Source organism: Neophocaena asiaeorientalis, unplaced genomic scaffold (assembly GCF_003031525.2).
Source record: "Neophocaena asiaeorientalis asiaeorientalis breed wild unplaced genomic scaffold, Neophocaena_asiaeorientalis_V1.1 scaffold165, whole genome shotgun sequence".
Lineage (NCBI taxonomy): Eukaryota > Metazoa > Chordata > Mammalia > Artiodactyla > Phocoenidae > Neophocaena > Neophocaena asiaeorientalis.
The window spans coordinates 1,998,449-2,025,479 of NW_020173918.1; the positions used below are offsets into that span (position 1 = coordinate 1,998,449).

General features: G+C 41.9%; 1 protein-coding gene across 1 annotated transcript in view; it reads left to right on the forward strand.

Moving 5' to 3' along the window:
• The window catches only part of SCGN (secretagogin, EF-hand calcium binding protein), a 35,238-nt gene extending 9,510 nt beyond the window's left edge, over positions 1-25,728 (forward strand). Inside the window, exons 5-11 of the mRNA XM_024751991.1 lie at positions 3,386-3,442; positions 3,737-3,814; positions 14,786-14,841; positions 17,992-18,037; positions 18,280-18,339; positions 20,065-20,133; positions 25,162-25,728. Of these exons, the coding sequence (XP_024607759.1) occupies positions 3,386-3,442; positions 3,737-3,814; positions 14,786-14,841; positions 17,992-18,037; positions 18,280-18,339; positions 20,065-20,133; positions 25,162-25,290 (495 nt within the window). The 3' untranslated portion in view covers positions 25,291-25,728. The remainder of the gene's footprint in view (positions 1-3,385; positions 3,443-3,736; positions 3,815-14,785; positions 14,842-17,991; positions 18,038-18,279; positions 18,340-20,064; positions 20,134-25,161) is intronic.
• The last annotated feature ends 1,303 nt before the right edge of the window (positions 25,729-27,031 follow it).

A 27,031-nucleotide genomic window follows, 5' to 3' on the forward strand; every position in this document is an offset into this window, starting at 1 on the left:
TGTGCCAGAATAAAACCAAAAGGCAGAATCAATGGCTCCTCTTATCTCCTCCTTCAGCCTCTAGGTGTTACTGTCTGTGGGTGAAAAAAGACCAGGGAAGGCAGAGCAGGGTGTCTTCAAGGCCAGAGCGGCAGATTCAAGACAGCTCCTGCGCCCAGGGCCCCATTCCTGAAAGACTTACCAGGTCTCCACTTAGGAGATAATAACTTAGCACCCTTGTGCACTAATTTATTTATCTTCTGGCCAAGTGGAAGTTATGAGAAATGGAGCAAGCACTTGCGTAGACAATTCACAGAAGAAATATGAATAGAAAATTGATATATAACAGTAACCAAAGAAATGCAAATTAGAAACAACTAACTTTTCCAAAGTGGCAAGGATTTTAAGAGGATCAACAAAAAGATACAGCACTGGCAAGCAAGGGCTGAGACTGTTGCTCATGCTATCCTGACAGGCACGCGTACTGGGATAATTCTACGGAAAGCGATTTCTTCAAAATTTCATAATCCAGAGTTAATTTAAAAAAATCTTTACCCCTTGACTCAATAATTCTACTTCTCCAAGCATCTATGTTAAGGATATAATCAGAGATGCAGACAAGTTTTCTACACAATGATGTACATTAAATATTTCTGTTACTTAGTATAGTTAAAGCTGAAAATAACATAAATGCTTAACAATGAAAGAAAAATTAGGTAAATTATGATACATTCATACAATTCATTCATTCCACACATACTTATGTGCCCCTGCAGTATGCCAGAAACTGTTCTAGGCCCTGGAGATTCATGAGAGAAAAACCCCATTGGGGAACTTTATGCATCACTGAAAATCAAGTTTTCAAAGACTATCTAATGACAAGAAGGAAGTGCATTATGGTGTTAGGAAACAAAATTGTATATGCGTTATGATCTTAACTCTGCTTAAAAAATTATTTACCCTAACACCCTTGTAAATAAGACAACGGGTAAATACACACTAGATAAATATTGGGGTTTTTTAGGGGTAAGATTCTGGATAATCTTTATGCTCTCTGTACTTCTGTATTTTCCAATTGTGTCGAATCATTATTCCATTATTTACAGATTATTTTAAATGACATTTTCAAAATAACTTTAGTTGTGTTTAAGAATGCTCACAGAAAATTTTAAATGAAAATAATAGACTACCCAAGTGTGTAGGTCATATGACTTCCCCTTCATTTTGTCACATATATAATAGAAACACCCCCTTTCTTGGGGTAGGAATTTCAGAAGATTGTAGTGTTTTATATTTCAGTAATTTCGTACAATAAATGTGACTTGCTTTTATAATCAGCAGAAAGTATTAAAATGTTCTGCCTGTGTAGGCTTGAATAATCTTGAGAAATGGGAAAAAGAAAGGTTCCATAATGCCATTTCCAACTTTAAAAAAAATTAAAAACTTTCTCCATTTTTCCTCCCTCCCTTCTAGTTTGTCAATTTCTTCTGTAAAGAAGTGCTTTCTCTTTCTCTACCCAATTAAAAAAATATTTTGGATTCTTGAATTCTTTTTTTAAAATTAAATTTGTTATAACCTATGTACTCTCCTACATTTTTAAGAAATCCTACCTTAATGTCTTTATATTCCCCCTGAACTACAGGACCTTAAGACACTTTAGCTATCAGCTCACTTGCCATCATTGTCCAGAATATTAGTTCTATCTTGTTTTCTTTAATCCCACAAATTTTATGCTAACAAGATGTTTCCATTTGCCCATGTTTCCCATTGTGTTTGTACATCATTCCTTCTTCATCTTAGATTTTCCTCCTTTGTATTCTTCCTTCCTGGAGTATATCCTTTACCAAGAGTCTGTTGGTAATAAACTCTGTTTTTGTTTGCCTGGAAACCTTTTTGCTTTCATTCTTTAAAGACAGGCATATATAGTAGTCACATAAAGATCTTTGGCCCACCAATAGCTCAGTTGCAGTAAAACTGTAAGATAATTTAGATGGAAAATGTTTGGAGAACAGCATAAAAAAGCAGGTTAAAATGTTTTTGTTATTTGAAATTCTCATTCTTAGCTCTGGTATAGTCACACCATTAAAGTTAGGATATAAATCACATTTAACCAGTTGATTTTCTAAGCCTGGTTAGATTCAGGCAGAAACGTTGGTGACAGGGACTGAAAGGGGCAATGTTTCTGAACACTTCTCACTAAGTATCAGCATCTCCTACTATCCCTGCAGGATATTCAGGCAGGACCCTAGTTGTGATCTAGAATTAAGGTCCCTGCAGTTGATGACTCAGGAAACCCATTCTATAACAATGAAACATCTGTCAATTAAAAAAAAATACTTAATGCTACTTTTTCCTTCTGTATAGGAGTTAGGAAACTTGTTAACTTGTGAGGCTTGGATATGGAAAAATCAGAGGTGGTCAAAATCACACCATTTACTAAAGAAAGCAGTTCAATGTTTCCTTAAAAATATTCAGCTGTTCTGTCTTCCAGTTTTAGTAACTGTGTCTTCAGCTGGATGAATGCTGGTTTTTGGCCACACTGCACAGCACGTGGGACCTTAGTTCCCCGAGCAGATATCGAACCCGAGCCACCTGCATTGGAAGCGCAGAGTCTTAACCACTGGACTGCCAGGGAAATCCCATGAATGCTGTTCTTAAACCAATGAAAGGGTTGGCTTGCTACTGGGAATTATCAGAGATGTTTTATTCCCTTTACCTGGAGCCAAGACCACAAAGGCAAGATTCCTTAGGGGCCCTTTCTGCCATGCAATTTATTTTGGGGAAGTTCACCTTTGCATTAAGGTTATTGCTGTTCTGGGTTTTAGTCTTACGTAGGTGCCTCAGTTTGACTTCCCACCTTGGGTGGCCCTACGATTTGTCTCCTGTCTACCTTGTGTGCAGTTTCCTGATAAAGCTGCAGGCTAAGTTATCAGAGGTCAGTAGGTGTACCTAGGATAGACTCTGGTTTCTGTTTTGTGTTTTCCTATCATGTTGGACCTCTTAGAAGTCCCCTCGCTTTCTTGCCAGCTGAGCTATGTATGTAAAGAGTTGTTATTTAGAGTACTCTGCGTTTTAGGAATTTAGTACAAAGAAGATTTCTTGGTTTGCCATATTGCCTCCCACTGAAGGCCATCCCTTGATATCTTTCCATTTTGAACTTTCCATAGCTCCCTTTCAGTGAGTGCACTGTGGTCCTAAGTGGCTCCAAGTGAATGCAGTGAGTCATTTCTAGTGAGTTCTGCCCAAACAATAGCTGTCACCAAAGGAAGCCTAAAATTCTCCATGCAAAGTCTTAGTTGCACCCAGGTAAGTACTATTATCAGATGCTGAACCATAGTAGACAGCAGCGTAAGTTGACCCCAAATTATTTGAGGGTAAATGGATGAATGGCTTTTGTGTATTTCAGATTTGGCGCAAATATGATGCTGACAGCAGTGGCTTTATATCAGCTGCTGAGCTCTGTGTAAGTGTTGCCAGGAGCTGTGTCTGGGTGAAGGGCGGGTTTGCTCATCGCTGGGAATTTGATATATGTGTATCATGAGATTGAGTTCTGTGTTTCCAAGAAACATGGATATGAATTTGTTACTTAAAAAAACTGATTCATGTTTAGAAACTGTATGTTGGATTTATTGCTTGCTAAATGCATTTCAGTTCCTTCCTAAAACAAACGGATCACAATTCTTAAAGTACAGCCTCTTGAGATTTTCAGATTTATTTGCTCACTAGATAAAATGCAGCTCTTTTCTTGATGTCACAGAACTTCCTCAGAGACCTCTTCCGCCACCACAAAAAGGCCATTTCTGAGGCCAAGCTGAAAGAATATACTGGCACCATGGTGAGTAACTGAGCAATGCGATCTCCGTGAGGACAGCTTCTCCGCTGCCTCCTCGGGGCCCAGAAACATTGTCTGGTACAGTGGATGATTCTACTCATTTGGCAAGTTGATTTAGAGCAATTGGGAATCAGATAGACGGGAGGTGTGTGTCCCACCTCTGCCATCTTTAGCCATGGCCTTGAGAAACAGTCCAGGCTCTCAACTTTATTTACTTCATCTGAAAAATGGAGATTAATAGTATCTAGTTACTGCGAGGGCAAGTGAGTGGATGCATATGAAGCACTTTGCAGAGCATCAGGGGAATAATAAATGTTCAGTACATGTTAGCTCTTCCTGTAGTGGTTGTTGTGGCCCTTGTTGTCATTATTTCACTCGCCCCTCATGCCATCATATGACCCCAGGACTATATCAGCGTCAAAGCTCCCTGGAAAATGGTGAAGTAGGAGAAGCTGCCTTTGGTGAACTCATCCTCATATTGTTTCAGTTCTTAACTTGATGCTTTTCTCCCAGTGCTAATCAACACTCTGTATTGAACTGGATCTGGCTTCTCTACCATTTATCTCCCCCCTCCCCCGCCAGCCCCTTCCCATCCCCAGATGTGTGCTTCATTCCAATCAAACTCAGTAGGTTTCTTAATTAACAAGCAAGGAAATTGCTCGTAAAGCGTAAAGGTCAATTTACTTTTTTTTTTTTTTTTTTTACAAATTACTTGTAAAAGTAATTTACAATTACTTGTGCAATTGCTACACTTATTATAGAAAGAGTTCTTGAGTAGACGCATCTTACTGAAGCTTCTGGTGAACAGCCACGGAAGCGTATCACTGAGAAGAGTTTTATGGATCCCTGTTAAAATGTGTACCACTAGGTTCATCTATTTAGGCCTTTAATTGATGTTTCCGAATACTGTATTAATTCTAACAACTCCTTTATAGCACTGGCATTGTTCCTGCTACTTTGTATATCTGATGATTGAGGCTTGGAAAGGGTAAGTGACTAAGTCACCACCAAGTTGAATCCCTAGACCCGTTTTATAAAAATCAGATTAACTGGGAAAGGTTAAGTTGCCTAGCCTAAGGCGCCAGTTACACTGGAAGTTGCACTCTCCTGGCTTTCAAGCCTGCATCTTCCTGGCTCTCACTCTGTACTCTGACTACTCCAAATGCTGCTTCCAGCCAAGGGCATCAGCCCCAGAAAGGAAGAATGTGCTCTTGACCATGACACCTTGTAAATGGCCTGGACAGGAGCAAAGCTGATGCCAAGGACAGAGTCACACCCCAGGCCAGGGTCTCAATCAAGGAAATTATCTGGCTTTCTACTATGTTGACTTGTTGTAATAGCATGCAAAACGCTGTTTGAAATCCTGAGTAAATAGGTACTTAGCACTAAAGAGTGAAAGTTCCAGTGAAACCCTCTAATAGAATGAATAATCTGAAAAAGGAAATTAGACTGAAAACTGCCTGGGGGAGTGAATAACAAGGAGATTATTCTTCCAGTTGGGCATTTGTTTCAACATTGATTTAACAATGTTAGCACTGGCTGTTGTTATCTTGATTTTATTATTGTATAAGACAGGCCCTACACAATGAAATGCTTGTATTTAGAATCTCCAGCATGTTTCCAGTATTTCTTTGAATACCTTTGACTCTGAGGGGCTTCCCTCCACCTCCAACTAGAATACTAAGCCACTGCCTTCTGACTTTTTAACACAGCTTGGCTATTTTTTCCTTACTTTTCTCCACCTGCGTCTTGCTCATCCTTCAAGATTTAGGTAGACGTCATCTTGCCCTAGAAGATCTTCCATAACCTTCTATAGTGGATCCAAGTGCCTCTCCTCTGTGCCCCTATAGTATCTTGTGTATTTCACTGTCTTCACATCACAGTCATCCATTTAACTCATTCCACAAATAGTCCTTAAATATCTGTTATGCCTCAGGCACTATTCTAGTCATCAAGGATTCAGCAGTGAGTGAAATAGACAAAGGAGAGACTGACACTAACAATAAACACAATAAATAATAAATTACATTTCATGATAGAGGGTAATAGTGTGATGGAAAAAACTGAAAAGTAGACCAGGCAGTGCCAGCAGGGCAGCTAGGATGGGAGCTTGGGGAGGTGTAATTTTCAATAGGGTGGTCAGGGGAGGCCCTTCAAGAAGATGCAACATGAGAAAGGGCCAAAGGTGCAGCCAGCAGAGTCCCTGGGTCAGGGGTGTGCCGGGGATTTCCAGGAACAGGAAGAGACCAGTGTGGCTGGATCAGAGTAAGCAAGGATGAGATGTAGGCCAGACCAGGTTGGGCTTTTGGGGCCACTGTGAGGACTTGGGGTTTTAGTTGGAGGGAGATGGAGAGCCACTGGAGGATTTGAAGCAGAGGACGCCATGACCTGGCTGCTGTGTTGAGAAGAGCCCGAAATGGGCAAGGAGGGAATCAGGAAGACCTGTTAAGAGGCCATTGCTCCATCCAGGTGAGAGAGGATGGCAGCTTGGACCAGGGTCGTGTAGCAGAGGAGGTGAGAACTAGATCTGTCTGAAGACGGAATCAGTAGGGTTTCCTGATGGAGCAGCTGGGGGTCAAGGATGGCACTGCCACTGTCTATGGATCTTGTATTCCAGTAGGCTGTGATTCCTCAAGGGCAAGGTGGCATCTTATCTTTGTGTTCTCAGCCCTCCCACGGAGCCTGGCACACAGTGGGCTACTTAATGCGAATTGTCTGAACTGAATTTTCAGTTATTACCTCATAAACAGCTATGAATAAACCTTAACAATATGACTAAAATTTGCTCTTGGGACCCTCCTGCCTCCCTTGTCTGTGTTCCTTGGGACCCTCCAGCTCCAACACGACTCTTGATCCCTCTTGAGGTGCCTCGCATACTGCATATTGCACGTCGCAGCTTTCCTCAAGCAGTGCTTCACGTTCCGAAATTCTCCTTTTTCTCTTTCCTTGTTTAAAACCAGACCCTCCAGGGCAGAACCAGAAAGGGAGCCTGGAAGTGCTGAGCTCCCTCCTTATGTCCCTCACTGGGGTCCTTCATCACAAAGAGTCACCCAGAAGGATCCCAACCAGGCAGTGGGTAGGAGCCGTGCTGAGCCCAGGGGACAGAGACAGACAGGGAGATGGGAGCCCCGAGCTGATGACGGGAGGTAGGAGGGACAGGAGTGAGGGCTAGAGCTGGAGGCATGGAGACAGAGCAGAGCAAATCGAGAAGGGACAGTCAGAGCAGGGCGAGCCTAGTATATGCCCCTGTGGATCTGCAAGTCACGTTACTCTGCTCCTTTTCTTAAGCTGGGTCTGAGATGGTTTTTCTGGGCTGAGAGGTAGGGTCTCAAAGTGACCGAGAATATCCCCTCCCTCACCAAAACCCCACTCTCTTAATGCTGCTCTGTCAGGTTAGAATGTGCTCTGGTAAGCTAGTTCATACAAAGATATGAGTTCATTCCTTCAACAAATATGTAGGGAGAACCTACCAAGGGAGATACGGTCTCTGACCTTATGGAGTCTTCCAACTGGGAGGAAATTTGGTAAGAACGGGAAAGGGAGCAAACATCCCCTCTGGTCCCTCCCTTTCATCCCCACTGTGTGCATCACTGCCCTACAGTATCGACCCATAAGTAGGAATTGAGTTCAATTTTCCTTTCAGCCCTTAAATACAGCAATTTCACCTTGAGATCGAATTAAAAGATTCTTGAAAAGTTTTCTGGATTTTAAAAAAAATAAGATGGACTGCAATGAAGCAGCAATTGTAGAGCTTCAGCAAAGGCAGGACAAGAAAAGGTAGGTGGACAAAGGGGAAAGGCCAGGAGAGGGATAAATTAGGAATTTCGGATTAACAGATACACACTACTATATAGATATATAGATATAATAGATAAACAACAAGGACCTACTGTATAGCACAGGGAACTATATTTAATATCTTATAATAACCTATAGTGGGAAAGACTCTGAAAAATATATATACACACACACACATATGTATAACTGAATCACTTTGTTGTATACCTGAAACATTGTAAATCAACTATACTTCAATTAAAAAAAAGAGGTAGGTGAAAAGAATTAAACTTAAATTTTTTTAAAGATGTCTTCTTAAAAGAGTACACACAGTACTTTATTTTCATTGAAACGTAGCCAGTGTTTGCTCTAGTATTAAATATTTTAATCCTAATAATTGAGAGTTCCTTCTGTGCTGGGCCCTGTGTGAAGCACTTTTCAAACATCTTATGATTCTCACATGAACCTTATGAAATAAGTATTTTTAAACCCCTATTTTGTAAAGGAAAAAACTGAGGATTACAGGTCAGAGATGATAAGGACGGAGTGGAAATTCAGACCCAAATCCATCTTCAAACTGTATTCAAACCATAACATTCACATCTGAAAGTCTAAATGTCAAATTATTAAAATGAAAACTTTCAAAAGAGGGAGGGCTGAGCTCTGTGAGATCAAGAAGAGACACAAATCCCTATGAATAAAGTGAAGAGCAAGGTGAGGACAAAGCCATGTTAGGAGATTAGGATTCTCTTAGTATTTTTTTTTTTTTTTGCGGTACGCGGGCCTCTCACTGTTGTGGCCTCTCCCGTTGCGGAGCACAGGCTCCGGACGCGCAGGCTCAGCAGCCATGGCTCACGGGCCCAGCCGCTCTGCGGCATGTGGGATCTTCCCAGACCGGGGCACCAACCCGCGTCCCCTGCATCGGCAGGCAGACTCTCAACCACTGCGCCACCAGGGAAGCCCCTCTCTTAGTATTTTTAAAGAAAAGATAATACAGGAGCTCTGACAGCCACAACAGAATTTATTACCCAGAAAAATGGATTTTTCTCCTCATGAAGTCCCTAAATACTCCTAAGAACTGACAACTTCTTAAACACCAAAATGGAAACAAATTAATGAAAGAAACAAGAAAGGGTTCCACAAAATTGTTCTGGAGAAAAGAGGAACGCTGATTAAACTGGGGAAGGGAGAAAGAGAAGAAGAGTGAATTGTGGCTACATAAAGCCCCAGGGGTCACATCAGTCAAACATCCCATTATAAGGGGCAGGAGAAGGCAGGGAGGAGAAGTGTAGACTGCTTAGAAAGTCAGTACTGGGCTGAAAAGAAATTCTGCCATCATGCATCAGCCCCGCAGCCCTAGTTGCCCAGAGCGCTTCTCTTCACAGCTCTACGGTTTACATTTAAGAAACCTCAGGCTGGCAGCTCTTACAATGGAATGCCCTGAGCTGAAGAAAACCTATGAAATGAAAAAAGAAATGGCAATGTACACCTTTGATGGCTTTGAGCTTGCATCCAGAAGCTTAGAGTCCTGTGAAGTAGCTGAGGGGAATCCCAGTGGTCTTAGCCAACTTTTGAGTATCTAGAGGTTGAGAAATGACAGTCGACCAAGACTGTCCTGTTTCTCCTGTCATACGTGTCTGTTTCATTGCTAAAACCCTGGGGGTCTGCTGCTCACGTGTGGTGCAGTTAAGTATTCATTTTTGCTCTAAATGGTCCCACGAAGGCCCATGATCAATTAAACTCCAGGTAGCCCCTCACTGGTTCTTTATGTACTGGGGTGATAGGTAAGTGTTGAGGAATCTAGTGAAAGTTTCCACCCAAGGATCTGAGTTTGCCCTCAAGACTAGATGAGTTTACTGAGATTTTGGCCCACCTATTTCATTTTTCTTTCTTAAATTGTAAAGGCAACTTATACTTTTCCAATGAACAGATATGGGAACTGGACTACAGTTTGTTTTTTTTAAAGACTCTTTACATTTCCTTAGAGACTTCTGGGTATACTGACTTTTAGAAACTCAACATTCTGAGAAAAACCTAGGATCCGAGCTCTAAGTGATACACCAAGTGTGAAATCACTTTACGGCTGCTTTAATGGCTTTTTAACAGCAATGGACACAGTCACAGCAGCACTGCATTAAAGATTTGGTTCTGAGGTTTAGCATCAAATGCTTCACTTAAGAGATGTAACCTACTAATGAATTCAAATTGACCCAAATAAGGATTGGCACACTTGAAAGCAGTCTGAAACGTAACAATCAAGGAGTCAAGGCAGAACATCCAATCAGAAGAGAAAAGTTGAGGTCTGCAGACCTTGTCTCATGTAAACTCGTAATTAATGTTCTGTACAAGGAAGGAAACTATTAACAAAATCCAATTATGACATCTAATTAAGAGATGCTGCCAACACCTGGCAGGGGGAAAGACTGGCTGTCTGAATAGAATATTATTTGGTAATACTGAGCTTTGTAAAATGTAAGCTGATACATGTGGGAGATATTAAGCGCATGTCCCTAATTAGAGCATGGAACTTGAACTACTGTAAAACAATAACATAAAATCTGAGAATGTGGCAGGCAAAGAGAATACCCCCAGCCTCTACCCTGGTCCCAGCTCTCACCCTTCATGCCTGGATTAAAGCACCTGACTTCCTAGCTGCTTCCTTCCCCCTAGGTCTCTGATCCAGGCCAACCCGAGACATGTCTGTGCTTTTTTTCTTTTTTAATTTAATTTTTATTGGAGTCTAGTTGATTTACAATGCTGTGTTAGTTTCAGGTGTACAGCAAAGTGAATCAGTTGTACATATACATATATCCACTCTTTTTTTAGATTCTTTTCCCACATAGGCCATTATAGAGTATTGAGTAGAGTTCCCTGTGCTATATAGTAGGTTCTTATTAGTTATCTATTTTTTATATAGTAGTGTGTATATGTCAGTCCCAGTCTCCCAATTTATCCCCCCCTCCGCCACCAGGCTGTCTTGAAATCTCTTCTATTCCACGTCCACCCTCACTCTACCGTTGATCTCAACCAGTCTGATGGTTTTAAATACTAACTAAAGGTGACTGCCTCCAATTTATATCTCTGACTCAGAGCACTTCTCTGAGCTGCCTGCATATACTTGGATGTGTGTCTCCACTTGGATGCCCAATAAGCCTCTCAAACTTAGCATGTCCAAAACTGACATTCTGACCTTCCCCCACAGTCCTGTTGCATTGGTGATCTTCCTCACCCCAGTAGATGTGAACTGTACCTTTCAAGTTGCCCCTCCTTCAAGATTTATCTGAAGTCCCATCTCCTCTCTCAGTGTTTGTCAATATTCTAACACATTGTTCTGTTTCTTTGACTCAGTGGTCATGGAGATAACGTTGAAACTTACTTCAGATGTTCATTTATGCCTCTCCAATTACACTGTAAGCTCCTAAAAGCCTGTACCACCTTAATGATTTCTGAGAATCTCTCACAGTGCCTCACGTGTTGTCAGACACATGGTACTTATTCAACATACAATTGTTGATTCAGTAATATGGGGGGGCCCTCTAAATCCTTTTTGAGATTGTGTATGGCAACAATTTCCAGACTTTTTAAGAATGAGGAACTCTTTTTAAGTAAAAAAAAAAAAAGATAACTGATAAGGAGTGATTTCTAAGAATACTGCTTAAAGAAAAAAGTTGGAAAATAATACATAGAATGGGGTCCTATTTGTCCAAAAAAATAAAGATGGACATATTAAAATGTTTAAAAAGTTTCTGGAAGGATACACAGTCCTGTGAACGGTACTTACCTTTACAACAGGGACAGGAAGGACTTATACTTTGTACTCTTCACTCTGAACTATCTGCATAATTTTGACCTTGCACCGCATCTCAAATGATCAATTAGCAATTGTTTAAAAAATTCACGGACTGCCTCTCCCACCACATGACAACAGTCATACTTTGGATCTACTGTTTCTGGTAAGAAGTTACTATTTGGGTTGGCCACAAAGTTCGTTCAGGTTTTTCTGTAAGATGTCGTGGAAAAACCTGAATGAACTTTTTGGCCAACCCGATATTAACCCAGTAATGGTTTTAAATGAATTTGCATTTCACAGTCACCATGGCATCTTTAAGTAATCGAAAAATTAAGGTAAACCTATTATTCAATCTAAGGAGAATGCTGGGTAGATCTACAGTCTCTGAGGGGTCTCTTGAGGGGAACCATAGGTCTACAGAATTTTAAGGAGTTTGTCAGTAAGTCATTGTGTTCCACTTCCGGGAGACTTTATAGAACCTTTCATGTACTTAGTACTTAAAAATGTGTGGATGTTCAATCTTGGAAAAGGCAGTGGCAGAAGTGAGAACAGTGATTAAGGGCCCTTCACAACTTTTCAACAATCAGCCCTTCAGAATGGAATCTTGTCCCCACCGCCAGCACCGTGAGTCACCACAGCCCTCCAGGAGGGACCTGTGCCACAAGCACGTGACCACTAAGGTCAGAGAGAAACTCACATAAATAGAATCTTTTTTTGCTTTCCCCGGGAGAGAAGGGCAATTAGAAAAGGTAAACACCACATCTCTGGCATAATCTATAGCACCAGATGTTTTATTTCATAACCAGCCATGAAGCAAACTACATTAACCATAAGCTACCCAGACTCTATAAAGCTAAGAGCCTGGTTTATGGGAAGAGCTCTAGAGCTCTGGTGACAGATATGCTTGGATTCAAAGCTTGCTACTTTCTTAGACAAATCAATCTTTCTACATTCCAGTTTCTTGCATGTGTGGCATGCAGCTATTTCTTACCCTCTGAGAATGTGGTGATGATTAAACGAAATAACATACAAAGTTTTGGCTGCTCTACAAATGGTCACTATTAGAGTTTAAAAAATTAAGAAGCCATTATGCCCACCCCCCCCCACCCCAAATTGCCAAACATTCAAAATTCATCAAAGGTCGTTAGTAACTTCCGTGAGTTAGTACGGACCTGTTTACAAACAACTTTCTCAGTTACTGAGATCATGAACTATTAGGAGCCTACTCTTCCCTCCCTCTTAGAAACCGGTCGTTTTCTGAGGCTTTTTCTGTTTCATAATCAAGTTTTGGGAGGAAGAAAATCCTGGTAAATTCATATACCTGGATTAGCAACCAGTAACTACTCTACTGATGGCTTCTGGTGGAAGATACCCTCGTGGCGGTTGCAGTGAACTTGCGTATGAAACAGTGCTGTGGTGCGTGTAATTTGGGTGTTCTGAACACCACCGTTCAGTAGTCAAACAGCATCCTTTGAGGAGATGCTGACCGTCAATTACTCAGGGGTGAAGTGCAAGGACAGGTGCCACTGAGGTCTCTGGATACCTAAGAACCCAGCCTTCCCGAGAATTCAGTCCTCCCATTAGCCACACTGGAACCTGCTCTGAAGGACTCTGCTGACTTTACCAGGGAAAGTGCTCAGTATCAATCTTACTCCCCTTCAAGTGCTTTGACAAAGTCATGAAATCATTAATTTTCAGAGCTGGATGCTCTCTGGGCCCTAATTCGGTCAGTGGTTATTGGACTGTTGGATTCCAAGAAACCCTTGGGTTCAGAGGCAACACTTCAGGATTGAGAGGGAACCTAGAGGACAAAGCTCCAGCCCACTTCCACCCACTACTTGTACAGCTCCATTTCTTTGCTTTATACATTCAAGCACCATGCAGAATTTCATTTGAAAATAGGGTTCTTCTGATAAGGAGAGTTAAAATCATGGGCACAGCTATAGCTGAATAAGCTGCACCCAAAGAGATCATATGACTTTACTAATGTGACAAGAGGTCTGATTTCTGGTCTGGTGCAATAGGCATGTCTCAAGCTTCCCTTGTTATGCGTATTTCTTGTAGTCAAAGATGTCCCAGTCAACTAGAAGAGTAGACACAGGGGAATATGTGTATTAATCACCCCCATGTGTACACACACAGGGGTAGTAAAATTAAGCAAGTGATTTTTTTTTTTTCTGATTCTGATTCTTACGTGAACCACATAACCAATTTTCTGATGGGCAGAAGCATAATTTACACATTAGTGTTCAGTTCTTCCTTGAGCCAATTTTGAGCAAAGGGCTTTTCCCCCTTACACGTGCTGTGTAAGTTTGCACAGCAATAAAGATGGGCCCATGTCTTTCAAGCTGAGCTACTATTTGCTTAAAACTCAAGATAATCTAGCTTTCTAAGAACGAACCTCTTATATCTTGTTTAAAACTTTGTCTGATCTACGCAAGAGGGAGGAGATATGGGGATATATGTATATGTATAGCTGATTTACTTTGTTATAAAGCAGAAACTAACACACCACTGTAAAGCAATTATACTCCAATAAAGATGTAAAAAAAAAAACAAATTTAGCCTGATCTAATAAATTCAAACAGCCTCTTTGAATAAGGCTAAGTCTCTGCCAAAGGAAAAGCTCAGTCTCTTAGATTTCTCAGTCCTCTGGATCCAACCCAGACCCTTCTCTAAAAATGTCATCAAGCTGGGTAAGGAGAGAAAAAGCATCTTATAGGACCTCATGGTGAAGGGGAGGAGTCGAGGTCCCAAGGCACAATGCTCTGGTTTCCATGGTGATGCCTGTTGAACACGCAGTTGCTGCTACTTGGCTGACATTCATGGTTGAAGCCATCCTCTAACTCTTGCTGGATGCGGATCACTAATTCTCTGCCATATCCTCCTTCCAGCTTGCTGACTCAGTGATCCACCCCCATCCTCCGTTCCAGCATCACCTCATACTCAGCTGGCCCCATAGAAGGTCCACTGGTCCTTGACTCAGCCTCCAAACCCTTGGGTGCTCAGAGGGTCCCAGGAAAGCTAAGCCCCAGCAACTCTGTCCACTCAAAGTTGTCCTTCCTTAGCTAGTTCTCCTCTCCCTCCAGATCCCCTTCCAGCAGAGCTAGGTCACACATCTACTTTACTCTTCCATCTCTGCTTCTCTCTCTCTTTTCCTTCCTACAATCCTCTGAGGCCTACACAAGGCAGCCTTTCTCCTACATCATATCCTCTTCAGCTACTTTTGCCTTCATGGAAAACTATTTCTTCTATACTCTATAGAGAGTACTCTATGATATGAGTCAACCTCAGCCAATTTAGACAAATATATAACCAAGAGCAAAACAGAAAAGCACTTTAATGACTTTGAAAATAAATTCCCATTGCAAGTATTTCTTACACTCCTTTCCCCTTCTGCATTCCAGATGAAGATCTTTGACAAAAATAATGATGGCCGGTTGGATCTTAATGACTTGGCAAGGTGAGTAGTGTGAAAATGGTGTCATAGATTCAGAAACATGTTCCTAGGGGAACATGTTTGCTGACACCATACACTTCTTTTTGAAAGGCAGAGATCAAGTCTCACCTGAAGTCTTAAAGAATAGGTGAATCTTTAGGGGTAACATATCTTTGTGAAGATCATAAAAGCACTTCTCCCCAGAAAAGCACAATGCACATTTTCAAAATATTTTATAAATGGGCCAGCCCTGCCCTCAAAGGCCAGACATTCATGGTCCTAAATAAGTGTCCCACAACAAAAAAAAGTCCTGAATCCCATTTACTGATTCTGAGAATACTGAATCGTTAGTTCAGGACAGATAACAACAGAATCAGACTCACAGCTGCACCCTGTGGTCTCTGAGTGTTGGTGTATCCTCCGTGGGGCGCCAAGTGTCTGCAGGTTAGAAGTGGAAGAGGGGAGGATGACAGCAGAAGTGGTCCAGTATCTGCAAAAGTGCTGTCTGTGAGGCTGGTATTGTGACACATGATGACGTCAGCATGTTTCTGTCAAGTCTAGGTGACCTCAAAACAACCTCTGATTGTCCACAAAAAGGTAAAAAGAGATTCTGAGCAGATAGAGAGTTGAAATCATTGGATCAAGAATACATGGAAAAGGGAGGAACACACCCAAACTCATTCTATGAGGCCACCATCACCCTGATACCAAAACCAGACAAAGATGTCACAAAGAAAGAAAACTACAGGCCAATATCACTGATGAGCATAGATGCAAAAATCCTCAACAAAATACTAGCAAACAGAATCCAACAGCACATGAAAAGGATCATACACCATGATCAAGTGGGGTTTATTCCAGGAATGCAAGGATTCTTCAATATACGCAAATCTATCAATGTGATAAACCATATTAACAAATTGAAGGAGAAAAACCATATGATCATCTCAATAGATGCAGAGAAAGCTTTCGACAAAATTCAACACCCATTTATGATAAAAACCCTCCAGAAAGTAGGCATAGAGGGAACTTTCCTAAACATAATAAAAGCCATATATGACAAGCCCACAGCAAACATCATCCTCAATGGTGAAAAACTGAAAGCATTTCCACTAAGATCAGGAACAAGACAAGGTTGCCCACTCTCACCACTCTTATTCAACATAGTTTTGGAAGTTTTAGCCACAGCAATCAGAGAAGAAAAACACATAGCACAGGGAGATCAGCTTGGTGCTTTGTGACCACCTAGAGGGGTGTGATAGGGAGGGTGGGAAGGAGGGAGATGCAAGAGAGAAGAGATATGGGGACATATGTATATGTATAACTGATTCACTTTGTTATAAAGCAGAAACTGACACACCATTGTAAAGCAATTATACTCTAATAAAGATGTTAAAAAAAAAAGAATACATGGATAGAACCCTTAGAGGGAGCAACTATAATACCAGGTTCCTCAGGGTCAGGCTGGATGGCAATTGTCCACTGGACAGTGAAGCAGAGCACTAGTCATGGCCATTCTATCCCTGTGATAAACGAAAAGCCCCCCTGCAGATAAACATGGAAGGAGGAGGCAGAAGATCAGAATCACAGAGAAATTTGAAGGTGTTATATTGCTGGCTTTGAAGCAGAGGAAGGGGCCATAAGCCAAAGAATGCAGGCAGCTTCTAGAAGCTGAAAAGGGCAGGAAAACAGATTCCCCCCTAGAGCCTCCATAAGGAATACAGCCCTGTCAACACCTTGAAACACCAGTGAAATCCATTTCAGACTTCTGAGTTCCAGTATTATAAGATATTAATTTGTGTTGTTTTAAGCCACTAAGTTTGTGGTAATCTGTTATAGCAGCAATAAGAAACTAATTCAATGACAAAAAGGTCTTAAAACATTTACACATGGGAATCTTCTTTCTCTACCCCCAGTTGTGAAATGTAGCCCGATTACTCCTAGACAATCACCTCTAGAGTATACGTCCTCTGACTGGCAACATACTTTAGACGGCTTGGTGCCAGCAAAGAGATGAGGACAGTATTCCTTGCAGGGTCTCAGGGTATTCTACCCTCTATTTGGCTCAACTTAATTCTCTCTACCCTGGGCATCCAAAGGAGTAAAACTTTCCAAATTGTTGTATGATATTTTTTTCTGCCTTTCTCTCTATATACCCATGATTATAAATTCGACACAAATCCAATGCTTTAGCCTTTTGAAACTGATTCTACACTGAAGTATAATTGTAGTTATGCAGGAAAGAGAAATACATAATTTTTTATTGAGTATAATTTATATACTATGTAATTTACCCTTTTAAAAAGTGTCGTTATGGCTATTCTGAATCCCTTGCATTTCCACATTAATTGCAGATCATCAATTATCAGATTACCAATTTCTGCAAAAAAAGGCAACTGGGATTTTTATAGGAATTGTGTTGGATCTGTAGATAAATTTGAGGAGCATTGCCATCTTAAAAATATTAAGTCTTCTAACTCATGATCACAGGATGTCCTTAATACTATTATTTAATTCTTCTTTGCTTTTCTTCAACATCGTTTTATAGTTTTCAGTCTATAAGTCTTAGGTCTCTTTTGCCATATTTATTCCTAAGTATTTTATTCTTTTTGATACTGTTGTAAATGGAATGGTATTTTTTTTTTTTTTTCGGTACGCGGGCCTTTCACTGTTGTGGCCTCTCCCGTTGCGGAGCACAGGCTCTGGACGCGCAGGCTCAGCGGCCATGGCTCACGGGCGCAGCCGCTCCGCGGCATGTGGGATCTTCCCAGACCGGGGCACGAACCCGCGTCCCCTGAATCGGCAGGCGGACTCTCAACCACCGCGCCACCAGGGAAGCCCTGGAATGGTTTTCCTAATTCCTTTTTCGGATTGGCCATTACTAGTATATCGAAATGCAACTGAATTTTGCATATTGATCGTGTACCTGCAACCTTGCTGGAATTTTTAGATGTCTCTCTATGGTGACCACTAATCCTTGTGAAAGTCCTTCCCGTCTTTATTTGTTTTTATATTGTACAAATTCCTATTTTTTAAGCACCTACCCTATTCTGCAGAATAACCTGGAAATTGCCTTCCCTTTTCCTCACACCAGAGTTATAAATCTACTTGTAATTGAGAGGCGATAGATCATCATGTGGATAACGTTTTTTGATTTTTTTCCCCCCCATTTAGGATTCTGGCTCTTCAGGAAAACTTCCTTCTCCAATTTAAAATGGATGTAAGTGGTGGCATTTCTCTAGGTGGATTTGTATCATTCATGTTGCTCTACAGATTTGAGAGGGAGGGAAGAAAGGTATCTAATTGTATTGCCTTTAATTTATCTAGAGACTGATAAGGCTCAGTGTCAGAATTAAGGGATGAGGAACTGTTGACTCAAAGTTTATAAAAGTTGTCTAAGACCGTGGAAGAACTGTACAAGTTTCACACTGCTGACTGACATAATGCTTTCTCCATGTACAGGCTTGTTCCACTGAAGAAAGAAAGAGGGACTTTGAGAAAATCTTTGCTCACTATGATGTCGTAAGTGTGCCTTTTCAATATATTGTGCTGGCCATCTTTAGTTAGGAAGCTTTTTTAGCCCTTATGTGGGGTCATCCTACTTACAGACCCTAAACTTATATAACGAACAGCAATCGCACATGTGTTCCTATGTCAAGGTACCCTCAGCTTCTCTATGAAACTTCTGAGAACTAAGTAAAAATAGACATAGGAGTAGTACTTATGGTGGAGAAGAGAATAAAATCACATTATTATTATTTTTTTGCGGTACGCAGGCCTCTCACTGTTGTGGCCTCGCCCGTTGCGGAGCACAGGCTCCGGACGCGCAGGCTCAGCGGCCATGGCTCACGGGCCCAGCCGCTCTGCGGCACGTGAGATCTTTCCGGACCGGGGTACGAACCCGTGTCTCCTGCATCGGCAGGCGGACTCTCAACCACTGCGCCACCAGGGAAGCGCATTATTATTTCTTTGCTCCTTGTAACCAAGCTAAAAGAAAGTTTCTCCTTCTTGGTCTCTATCTATCATAGTATGCTCAAACACAAAAGCAGTCAAATAAAAAAAACAAAACCACCCTAAAGAAGTAGGGGGAAAGTCAGACATATTTGGCACAAAATCTATTTCTCTTATAAGACTATTATTTGGTCCTTCTTTAGAGGGGAGAAAATAATAATTCTAAAGAACAAAGTATGGCAAATTGGTTGAATTTCTTGAGGACAAGGTGAGATAATGCACGGAGCAAGGAAAACAAAAAGAAAGTTGAGAAAGGTCATAAGAGATCCTGAAACTAATCAGACTGGATATCTGTGTGTCATATTCTGAGCAGAAAAGAAAATCACCTGGAAGAGGCAGTCTAGCAAACTCTTTAAGTATATAGGACTCTGTGACCAATTACCTGGGTTTGAATCACGGCTCATGAGCTGTGTGACCTTGGGCAAATTTCTTAACCTCCCTGTGCCTCATTTTCCTTATCTATAAAATTAGGGTGATGGGGAAAATGATAATACCTACCTCATGGGCTTGTTATATGAGAATTAAATGAATTCATGTTCGTAAGCTTTTCGAGGAGTTCCTGGCATATGGCAAGTACTGTATTAGTGTCTGGTAAATACACTAAGGAAATGAGTTTTTATAATATGTTCAAGGTTCAGGATTAGAAAAACTTGAGGAGAATGGATGACTTATCATTAACTGGAACTTTAGAGAAGAAACTGCAATATGTTAATATGTATTGTATTTTATAGGCATTCTTATAAAATGGGTAGAAAAAATAAAAGACTTTATGCATGAACCATACAGTAATTCTAATATGCTCACTCAATCTAGTCTCTCTTGAATTTAAAATGTGTTTTGATACTCATTAAATCATTGCTAAATCATAAAGCAAAATTAAAAAATGTCAATCTAGCCTTCAAAGGATCAGTGGATATTCAATTAGCACTAGTCTGAACTGAGTCCTAGTATCTGGGAAGCAAGTAAAGTCGGTACATGTCATATTAATGCTATTTGTAAGAGCCAAGGAACTCAAGACTACTGCTTCCCATTTGCTTAAATGGAGGGAGTTATTTACAGTGCGTGCTTCCGATTTATGTGGAGCGTTCACATCCTGCACAGAGACGATAAGTTGGAACGTGCCACTTCCAAACTTGTTTGCAGTCACAAAAGATTTGGTCTATTTGTATAATTTATTCTTTAAGCTTTCTGACTTAAGAAAATGATATTTGGTTGACTGGATCTTTTATTTTTCAGAGTAAAACTGGAGCCCTAGAAGGCCCAGAAGTGGATGGGTTTGTCAAAGACATGATGGAGCTCGTCCAGGTAACTTCACGAGGCTGTGTAGATCATCCCCATCACGGACTGGGGTTGTCGTTTTGACTCCACTGTTTATTTTGGGGAATCAGTAGGGCCAAAGATTAATGCTGGAGAAAATCTAGGGATGTAGTCTGTTTAACAAACTTTGAGCTTTCAAATTTTGAAGCCCAAAAAATCTCTCTTCTCTCTTAAGATCATTTGTAATTTCAATTAAATGAAGCCCCCATAGAAGCTTCTTGTTACCATCATTTGAATGTCATCTATTTTACCAAAGGAGCACAGTGTCACTATATATCTTACTGCTCTTATTTTTTGATTACAGAAAGTCCTTCTCCTGTGGACTTGGTTATTAGAATAACTAAAACTTTTAATTTCATGTAATAAATCCCATACTTGGGATTCTCTCTCTCTCTCTCTTTTTGTTTTAAACACCAAGGGGCTGCTCTAACACCTAGCCCAAGATGGCTGTTTTGCCTAGCAAGGCAGTGACTGGGACTGATGATATTTAGATCATATCTACATCACAGAGCTGTTTCACGTAGGGTAAACAATGTTTAAAAAAGCAATCTCCTTTGAGATCCTGATGAATTGTACTGACTGGCTGCACGATCCAGTTAAACAGATACTTTCCAACTCCTGTGTGGGTGTTTTTCTATGAGAAGGTACAGACACTGAATTTCATAGTCTCATATCCTTAGGGATTTCTTTTGAGGTTTGTATAGGACATAATCGTCATTTCCTGATTGGCCCAGATGGCAATAAATTTGAGTAGCAACAATTATTAACGGTTTTTGGAGTCTCAGACCTTTTTGAAAAATCTGATTAAAACTATGGAGTTTTGCTGTGGAAAAATGCCCAGATACCGATTTTTGCGTAAATCTCCAGGAAGTTTACATACTGCAGTTAAGCAGGCGTGGATGAGATTTCTCTTATCAGGATGCCTCCTAACTCTCATTAGTCCCATCCCAACTGGCCCCTTGCCACTTCTCTGTCCCCTTCACGTGGTGCTCCTGTTGGAGATTTCACCAACATTTGCACAGCCAGAATAGTTGCTGGGTGTTGCTGTGATATTGCCTTTCACACTGCTTGCTAAATTAAAATCCCATTTCACTCATTACCTATTTAATGCCAGAATGACTTCTATAATAAAAAGTGAGCAATTATCTATGGGACATTAAAGATGCACAGCAGAAGGCCTTGCCTAACTGGAGTTTTAATTTGCTTTTGATAGAATAAATGGGATGGGGAACCTGTTTTCCAGAGCTGTGTGGCCTCCTCTTTGCTGTGGAGCCAGGGCCCCTGATTGCCTGAGTGTAGAGCCCAGAGGCTTCAGATCCTTTCAATTATCTTTCAACCGTCTCTGGGTTTGGCAATGGCTTCCAAAGGTTAATGGGAGATGATGGAAGTAAAACCTAAACCAGCAACGGAGCAGAGAAGACATTTTTCTAGAGAAAATTAAAGGGAAAAATTCATGACCATCTAAAAACCTGAGCTGGAGGCAGAAATCCGCCTCACTCTTTGATGGGCTTATATCAACTCTATGGGACATCAGAGGATCCCCACCACTTTTGTCCTTGCCCCTCTATTTCTGTGGGGCTACTGGGGCAACAAAAAAGCACTTCTCCATGTCAGTACCAGACAATTTGAGACAGCTGATTTCTAAGGACTGGGTCAGACTGTGGTCAGGAATACAAAAGCAGTTTATAGGAGGCTGATCTGTTGAGCTAAAAAGTATGTACACAGTAATTAGTTACTAATGTTCTCCCCTGAAGCCAGATGATTGAGGGTGCCTATCTTTATTGGATCTTTCTAGTCTTCCAGGTTGCTTAAATATATATTCACATACAATTTGAAAGATGTAGTGAAGTATGACCACTGGGTCATTGAGACCCTGACATTGAGACCACTGAGGATGTGACATTTCTCAGCTTCATAAAGTAGAGCCATCTCCTGTGACTTATTTCTTTATTTTCATCTTATAAGAAAGGGCCACAGGACAATTAAACTAGTACCTGGGATTTATTTTAAAAGCAACTATCAGAGCATGCCATGGGGTCAGCAGGGAGCTGGTTCAGTTTCTAAACATACAGTCCTGGTCAGGATCCCCAATGTTTGCAATAATAACCCTGAAGTAAGCTTATTTTATAGCCTTTTAATTCTTGTACAGTCATATATGATGCATATGTTGAATTTGTGTTAACAAAATTATTTGGTTACCAGAACACCCACCCTTTTCTTTAACCTCTGGAAAATGCTACCCAAGGTTGTCCTCCAACGGTGTGATCAGATAGCAAGTCCCTAAGGGAGCAGACACCATAATTTCTACACAAGACTTTTTGAAATCCTGTAGCTCACTTAGCACAGCAAGGAAATCAACACAAGAATCTACAAGAAAATCAACACAAGAATCTACAACCTAAACTAGAATGTGGGAAGGCAAGACATTGAAGATTCCAAGCACCCACCAAGGAGAAGTAGCAATGTGAACAAAAAATGTTGGAAGCCAAATAAAAGGGATGCCAGAGATGACCAGGGTGTCTGCCTGGAGATGATGAGAGGTCCTGCCCCCAGGCCTCCAAAAGTTTATTCTTTTCCCTGCTAGGTACACCATCTGATTTTCTCTGTTGTTGACAAGAAGATGGTTGGCAAGAGGGGACTCATAGAGGCCTTAGATCAGGAACCTGCATACATTTATATTGGCAACTTGTTATTAAAATGGAAGCCCTCAGTGGTTTCAAATGATTTGTCTTCTGTGATCCAAGCATTTTTTTAGCAGTGGCATTCAGTCCTCCTGACTCCTGGTGATTTGTCAAGCATTAAAAACATAACTCAAGGGCTTCCCTGGTGCTGCAGTGGTTGGGAATTAGCCTGCCAATGCAGGGGTCACGGGTTCGAGTCCTGGTCCGGAAAGATCCCACATGCTGCGGAGCAACTAAGCCCACGCACCACAAATACTGAGCCTGCGCCCTAGAGCCTGCGAGCCACAGCTACTGAGCCCTCGTGCCACAACTACTGAAGCCCACCTGCCTAGAGCCCGTGCTCCACAACAAGAGAAGCCACCACAATGAGAAGCACACCCACCGCAACGAGGAGTAGCCCCCACTCGCCACAACCAGAGAAAAGCCTGTGTGCAGCAAAAAAGACCCAACGCAGCCAAAAATAAATAAATAAATTTTAAAAAACCCCCACAAAACCCAAAACCCACAACTCAAAAGCTCCAAAGAAACTTCCTTTATACACACACCCACATTCATACCCACAACTGCCTTCCCAACACATGCCTGCACACAACCTAAGATATTTCTACTCACTTAAATGAAACAAATTAGAAAAAATTAAAAAAGAGCTTAGAATAGTTTGGTATTGCATAAATGCCTTGGCAAATTAATATATGCTAATATGTACATGACTACCACCCAAGTCTTTTCTAAGTGTGGGAATTTACTAAAAGGATCCTGGGGCAGGGTGTCACTTGCTGCAGAAAGGATTTAGCAGAAGTGGTTTGAGGATACTGAAAACCAAATATCCCCACTTGTAACCATACAACAAATGAGCCTGTAATACAGAGCCACAGAGTGTAGCTTGCTGTGTTCAGGACCTCTAGGCCCCTTTTCCTCATGCCACATCTATACCTGCCTGGCACTGACACCCAGGGAGCTATCCTCTAGAGCCCTGACAAGAGAACTTATTGACAATGTGTTACGTGTTAGCCTCTTAGTCCAATCACTCAGGGATTCTCGGCAGAGGAGTGAAGTTCGCCAAGTTTAGCTTCTGGCCCCAGGCTCTTTCACCTCCTGATATCTCCCAGAATCCGCTTTGGCGTTTTTTCTTCTTGCTCTGCTGTATGGCTCCCCGTTCCTGCTGTTCTCTCCCCTCCTTCACTCTGTTACAACCTGCTATCAGGGGTAGATTTCGTGTCAGTCATTTACCCTGTGGGACATTGCAAATTAGCTTGTCTTAATATGGCTGTCTAGTTGCAGAATGAAAGGTTTTGTTTCCTACTGCAGGTTTTCTAGAGCTTTCTTCGGAAGTGAGGAAACCTTGGGGTGGGGTTGGGTGATAAGGGCTGCTTCCAAGGGTTCCTGAAATCAAATCCTGCAGAGTGAGCCTCTGCTACTCACTCATAACTAGTCCACAATCAAGGGGTTTGGAAATATGATTTTCTCCTTTCTCTCCAGACACTGACTTTTAAATTTAGATTCATCACCATTCATACAGCTGCATTAGGCCAGCGATTTCGCCATGAGAGCAGAGAGAACTGGTGAAATGAGCACTTAATTGGAGACAAAAGACTTGGGATCAAAAATGCTGTTGCCACTTTCTAGCTTCGCAAGATGTCTCAGCTCTTTCTGAGCCTCCGTGTCCTAATCTGTAAACGAGGCATAATCATTCACTTTGCAAAGTTACCGCGAGGATTAAATACAATAACCGAGGGAGAATCACTTAGCTCCGGCATTGCTCACTTTTGCAGGCCTTTGAGTTTAGAGTATTTTCCTAGCTGACCTGATTCACAATCCCTTCTTAGCCCCTGAAACAGTCCCTTGGAATAAATGTGATGGGGCCTATCTAGCTCCACAACGTAATTCTTTAGTTAGATTTTCATGCATTGTAACCCTTTTAAAAACTAGAGGCACAGAAACCTCCCACGGGGAGATAATAAATGTGCCTTCTCTCAGCAGCGTAGTGAGACAGAATTTTGGTGACGATCCTCTGCTCTAAGGCAAAATACCTTTATTATGGTTGAGAAAAAGGCCGGCTTTCTGTTAGAACTGCAGAGAAGTGATGTGGGAATAGACATTCTTTTGCCTGAAAGGACATGCTGAGAAATGAACTTGTTGGCGGAAGACTCATCCTTGGCAACATTTGGTGGGATGAGGAGACAGAATCACCCCCTCGTGGCCTGTCTCCAGGGAGGGGCTCTCAGAAGGCAGGGTGTCACCCAAGCTTAGCAAACACGGAGGGGAGGCAGGGTGGCATGAAAGGGTGGGACTGCCGTTGGCTTGCCTACTGACATGTTATTTTTATTGTCCTCAGCCCAGCATCAGCGGGGTGGACCTTGATAAGTTCCGGGAGATTCTTTTGCGTCACTGCGATGTGAATAAGGATGGAAAAATTCAGAAGTCTGAGCTGGCTTTGTGTCTTGGGCTGAAAATCAACCCCTAATCCCCAGACCGCTTTGCCTTTGGCTCTTAGCGTGTTTCTGAGCTCCTGCTGGTAAAACTGTATCTGTGCTTTGCTACTGGGGACACAGTAGGCAAACTTTCTAACAAATGGTGTGGTGTTCTTGGCCAAGGGGATGGACCTGAGGGCCTTCTTTTTAATGTCCTGGTGTTTTCCTGCCTTTACTGGAAGCCCCCCACGCAGGGTCTGTGTTATTTTCCCCTTGACCCTGGGCTTTCCTGTTCTGCTAAAGACTCAGCTGACCTCCAGGATCTGCTTGGCTTGTCCTCCCCCAGTCACTGGGGAGGTGGGGCAGCTGAGTCCATCTACCTGTGCTCTTCTTTTTTGGCTTTCTGCTGAATGGTATGTGGCATTCGTGGCAGTCCCGTGACTTTTACAAATAGATTTTGAAGTGGAAATAAAGCTGCAGCTGGAAACAAAGATGCACTGCGAACTGCTTTTGTGTTGTGACCTTTGGAGGGTTCTACCTGATGGTTGGATGGATGAACTACTTCTCTAACTGGGGTGGGGGAAAGAGAAGAAGGAGAGAGAAGGGCAAGATCCTGGATGGAGTCCACATCACCAACCCTGTAGTTCTCAGGTGCCCGGATGAGCTGGAGTCAAAGTAGGAGTTGCCAATAGTCATTTTCATCTCACTGCGTGGAGAAGACCAGAACATTCATCCTGGGCTGGGTTTTGCTCTTAGGTGCTTTGCGAACTTACATGGCCAAGCAGGCAGGAATACAGAAGAAATATGGAGAAAATCTTTCCCAGGTAACCCAAGCATCCATCACCCCCTCCAACCATTCCCCTTCCAACAGTTTCCTCTGGCAAATCTGGGACCCCTGAGGCCTCTTCCTATGCTTGTGACTATTGTGGGCCCCTCTGCAGGCTGCTGGCTCCCCCATGGACCAGACCCCCTCCCTTCACTCCTGGAACTCTGACTCAGTCCCCCTGGGGCAGGGGCAGACAGATTGATTCCTCTGCTGTCCTGACACTTTATTTTCCAGAACACCCCTACCTTATACCAGACTGTGCAGGAATTTCAGGTTTAACGAAGTGCTGTAGGTAATTCAGAAAAATTACAGTGTAACATAGTTCACTTAGAGCTGACCATAACCCAAGAAACTCTACCACTCACAGAGATCTCCCTCACTGGCACACACAGGTCCTAACCTGGTTCCCTTCCTCTTAGGTGCCCCTTACTTCCAACATAGAGATAATTAGTATCCATAATTACTATTTGATCAAGTGCTTTCTATGTGCCATGTACTTCTAGATGCTTTCCATACCTTAACTAATTTAGTCCTCACCAAACCCTATGAGGTAGGTACTCTCACGACACCCACCTTAGAGATGAAGAAACTGAGGCAAATAGAAGCTAAGCAGCATGTCTGTGCTCATACATATCAGAGGGTGGGAGTCAGGGAGTCAACAATGGCCGATTTTCAAATGATGCAACAGACAAGGGCTTAATCTCCAAAATATACGAACAGTTCATACAACTCAACAACAAAAAAGCAAACAACCCAATTGAAAAATGGGTAGAAGACCTTGATAAACATTTCTCCAAAGAAGACATACAGATGGCCAGTAGGCACTAAAAAGATGCTCAACATCACTAATTTAATATCAGAGAGATGCAAATCGAAACTACAATGAGTCACCACTTCACACCTGTCAGAATGGCCACCATTAAAACGTCTACAAATGACAAATGCTGGAGGGGGTGTGGAGTAAAGGG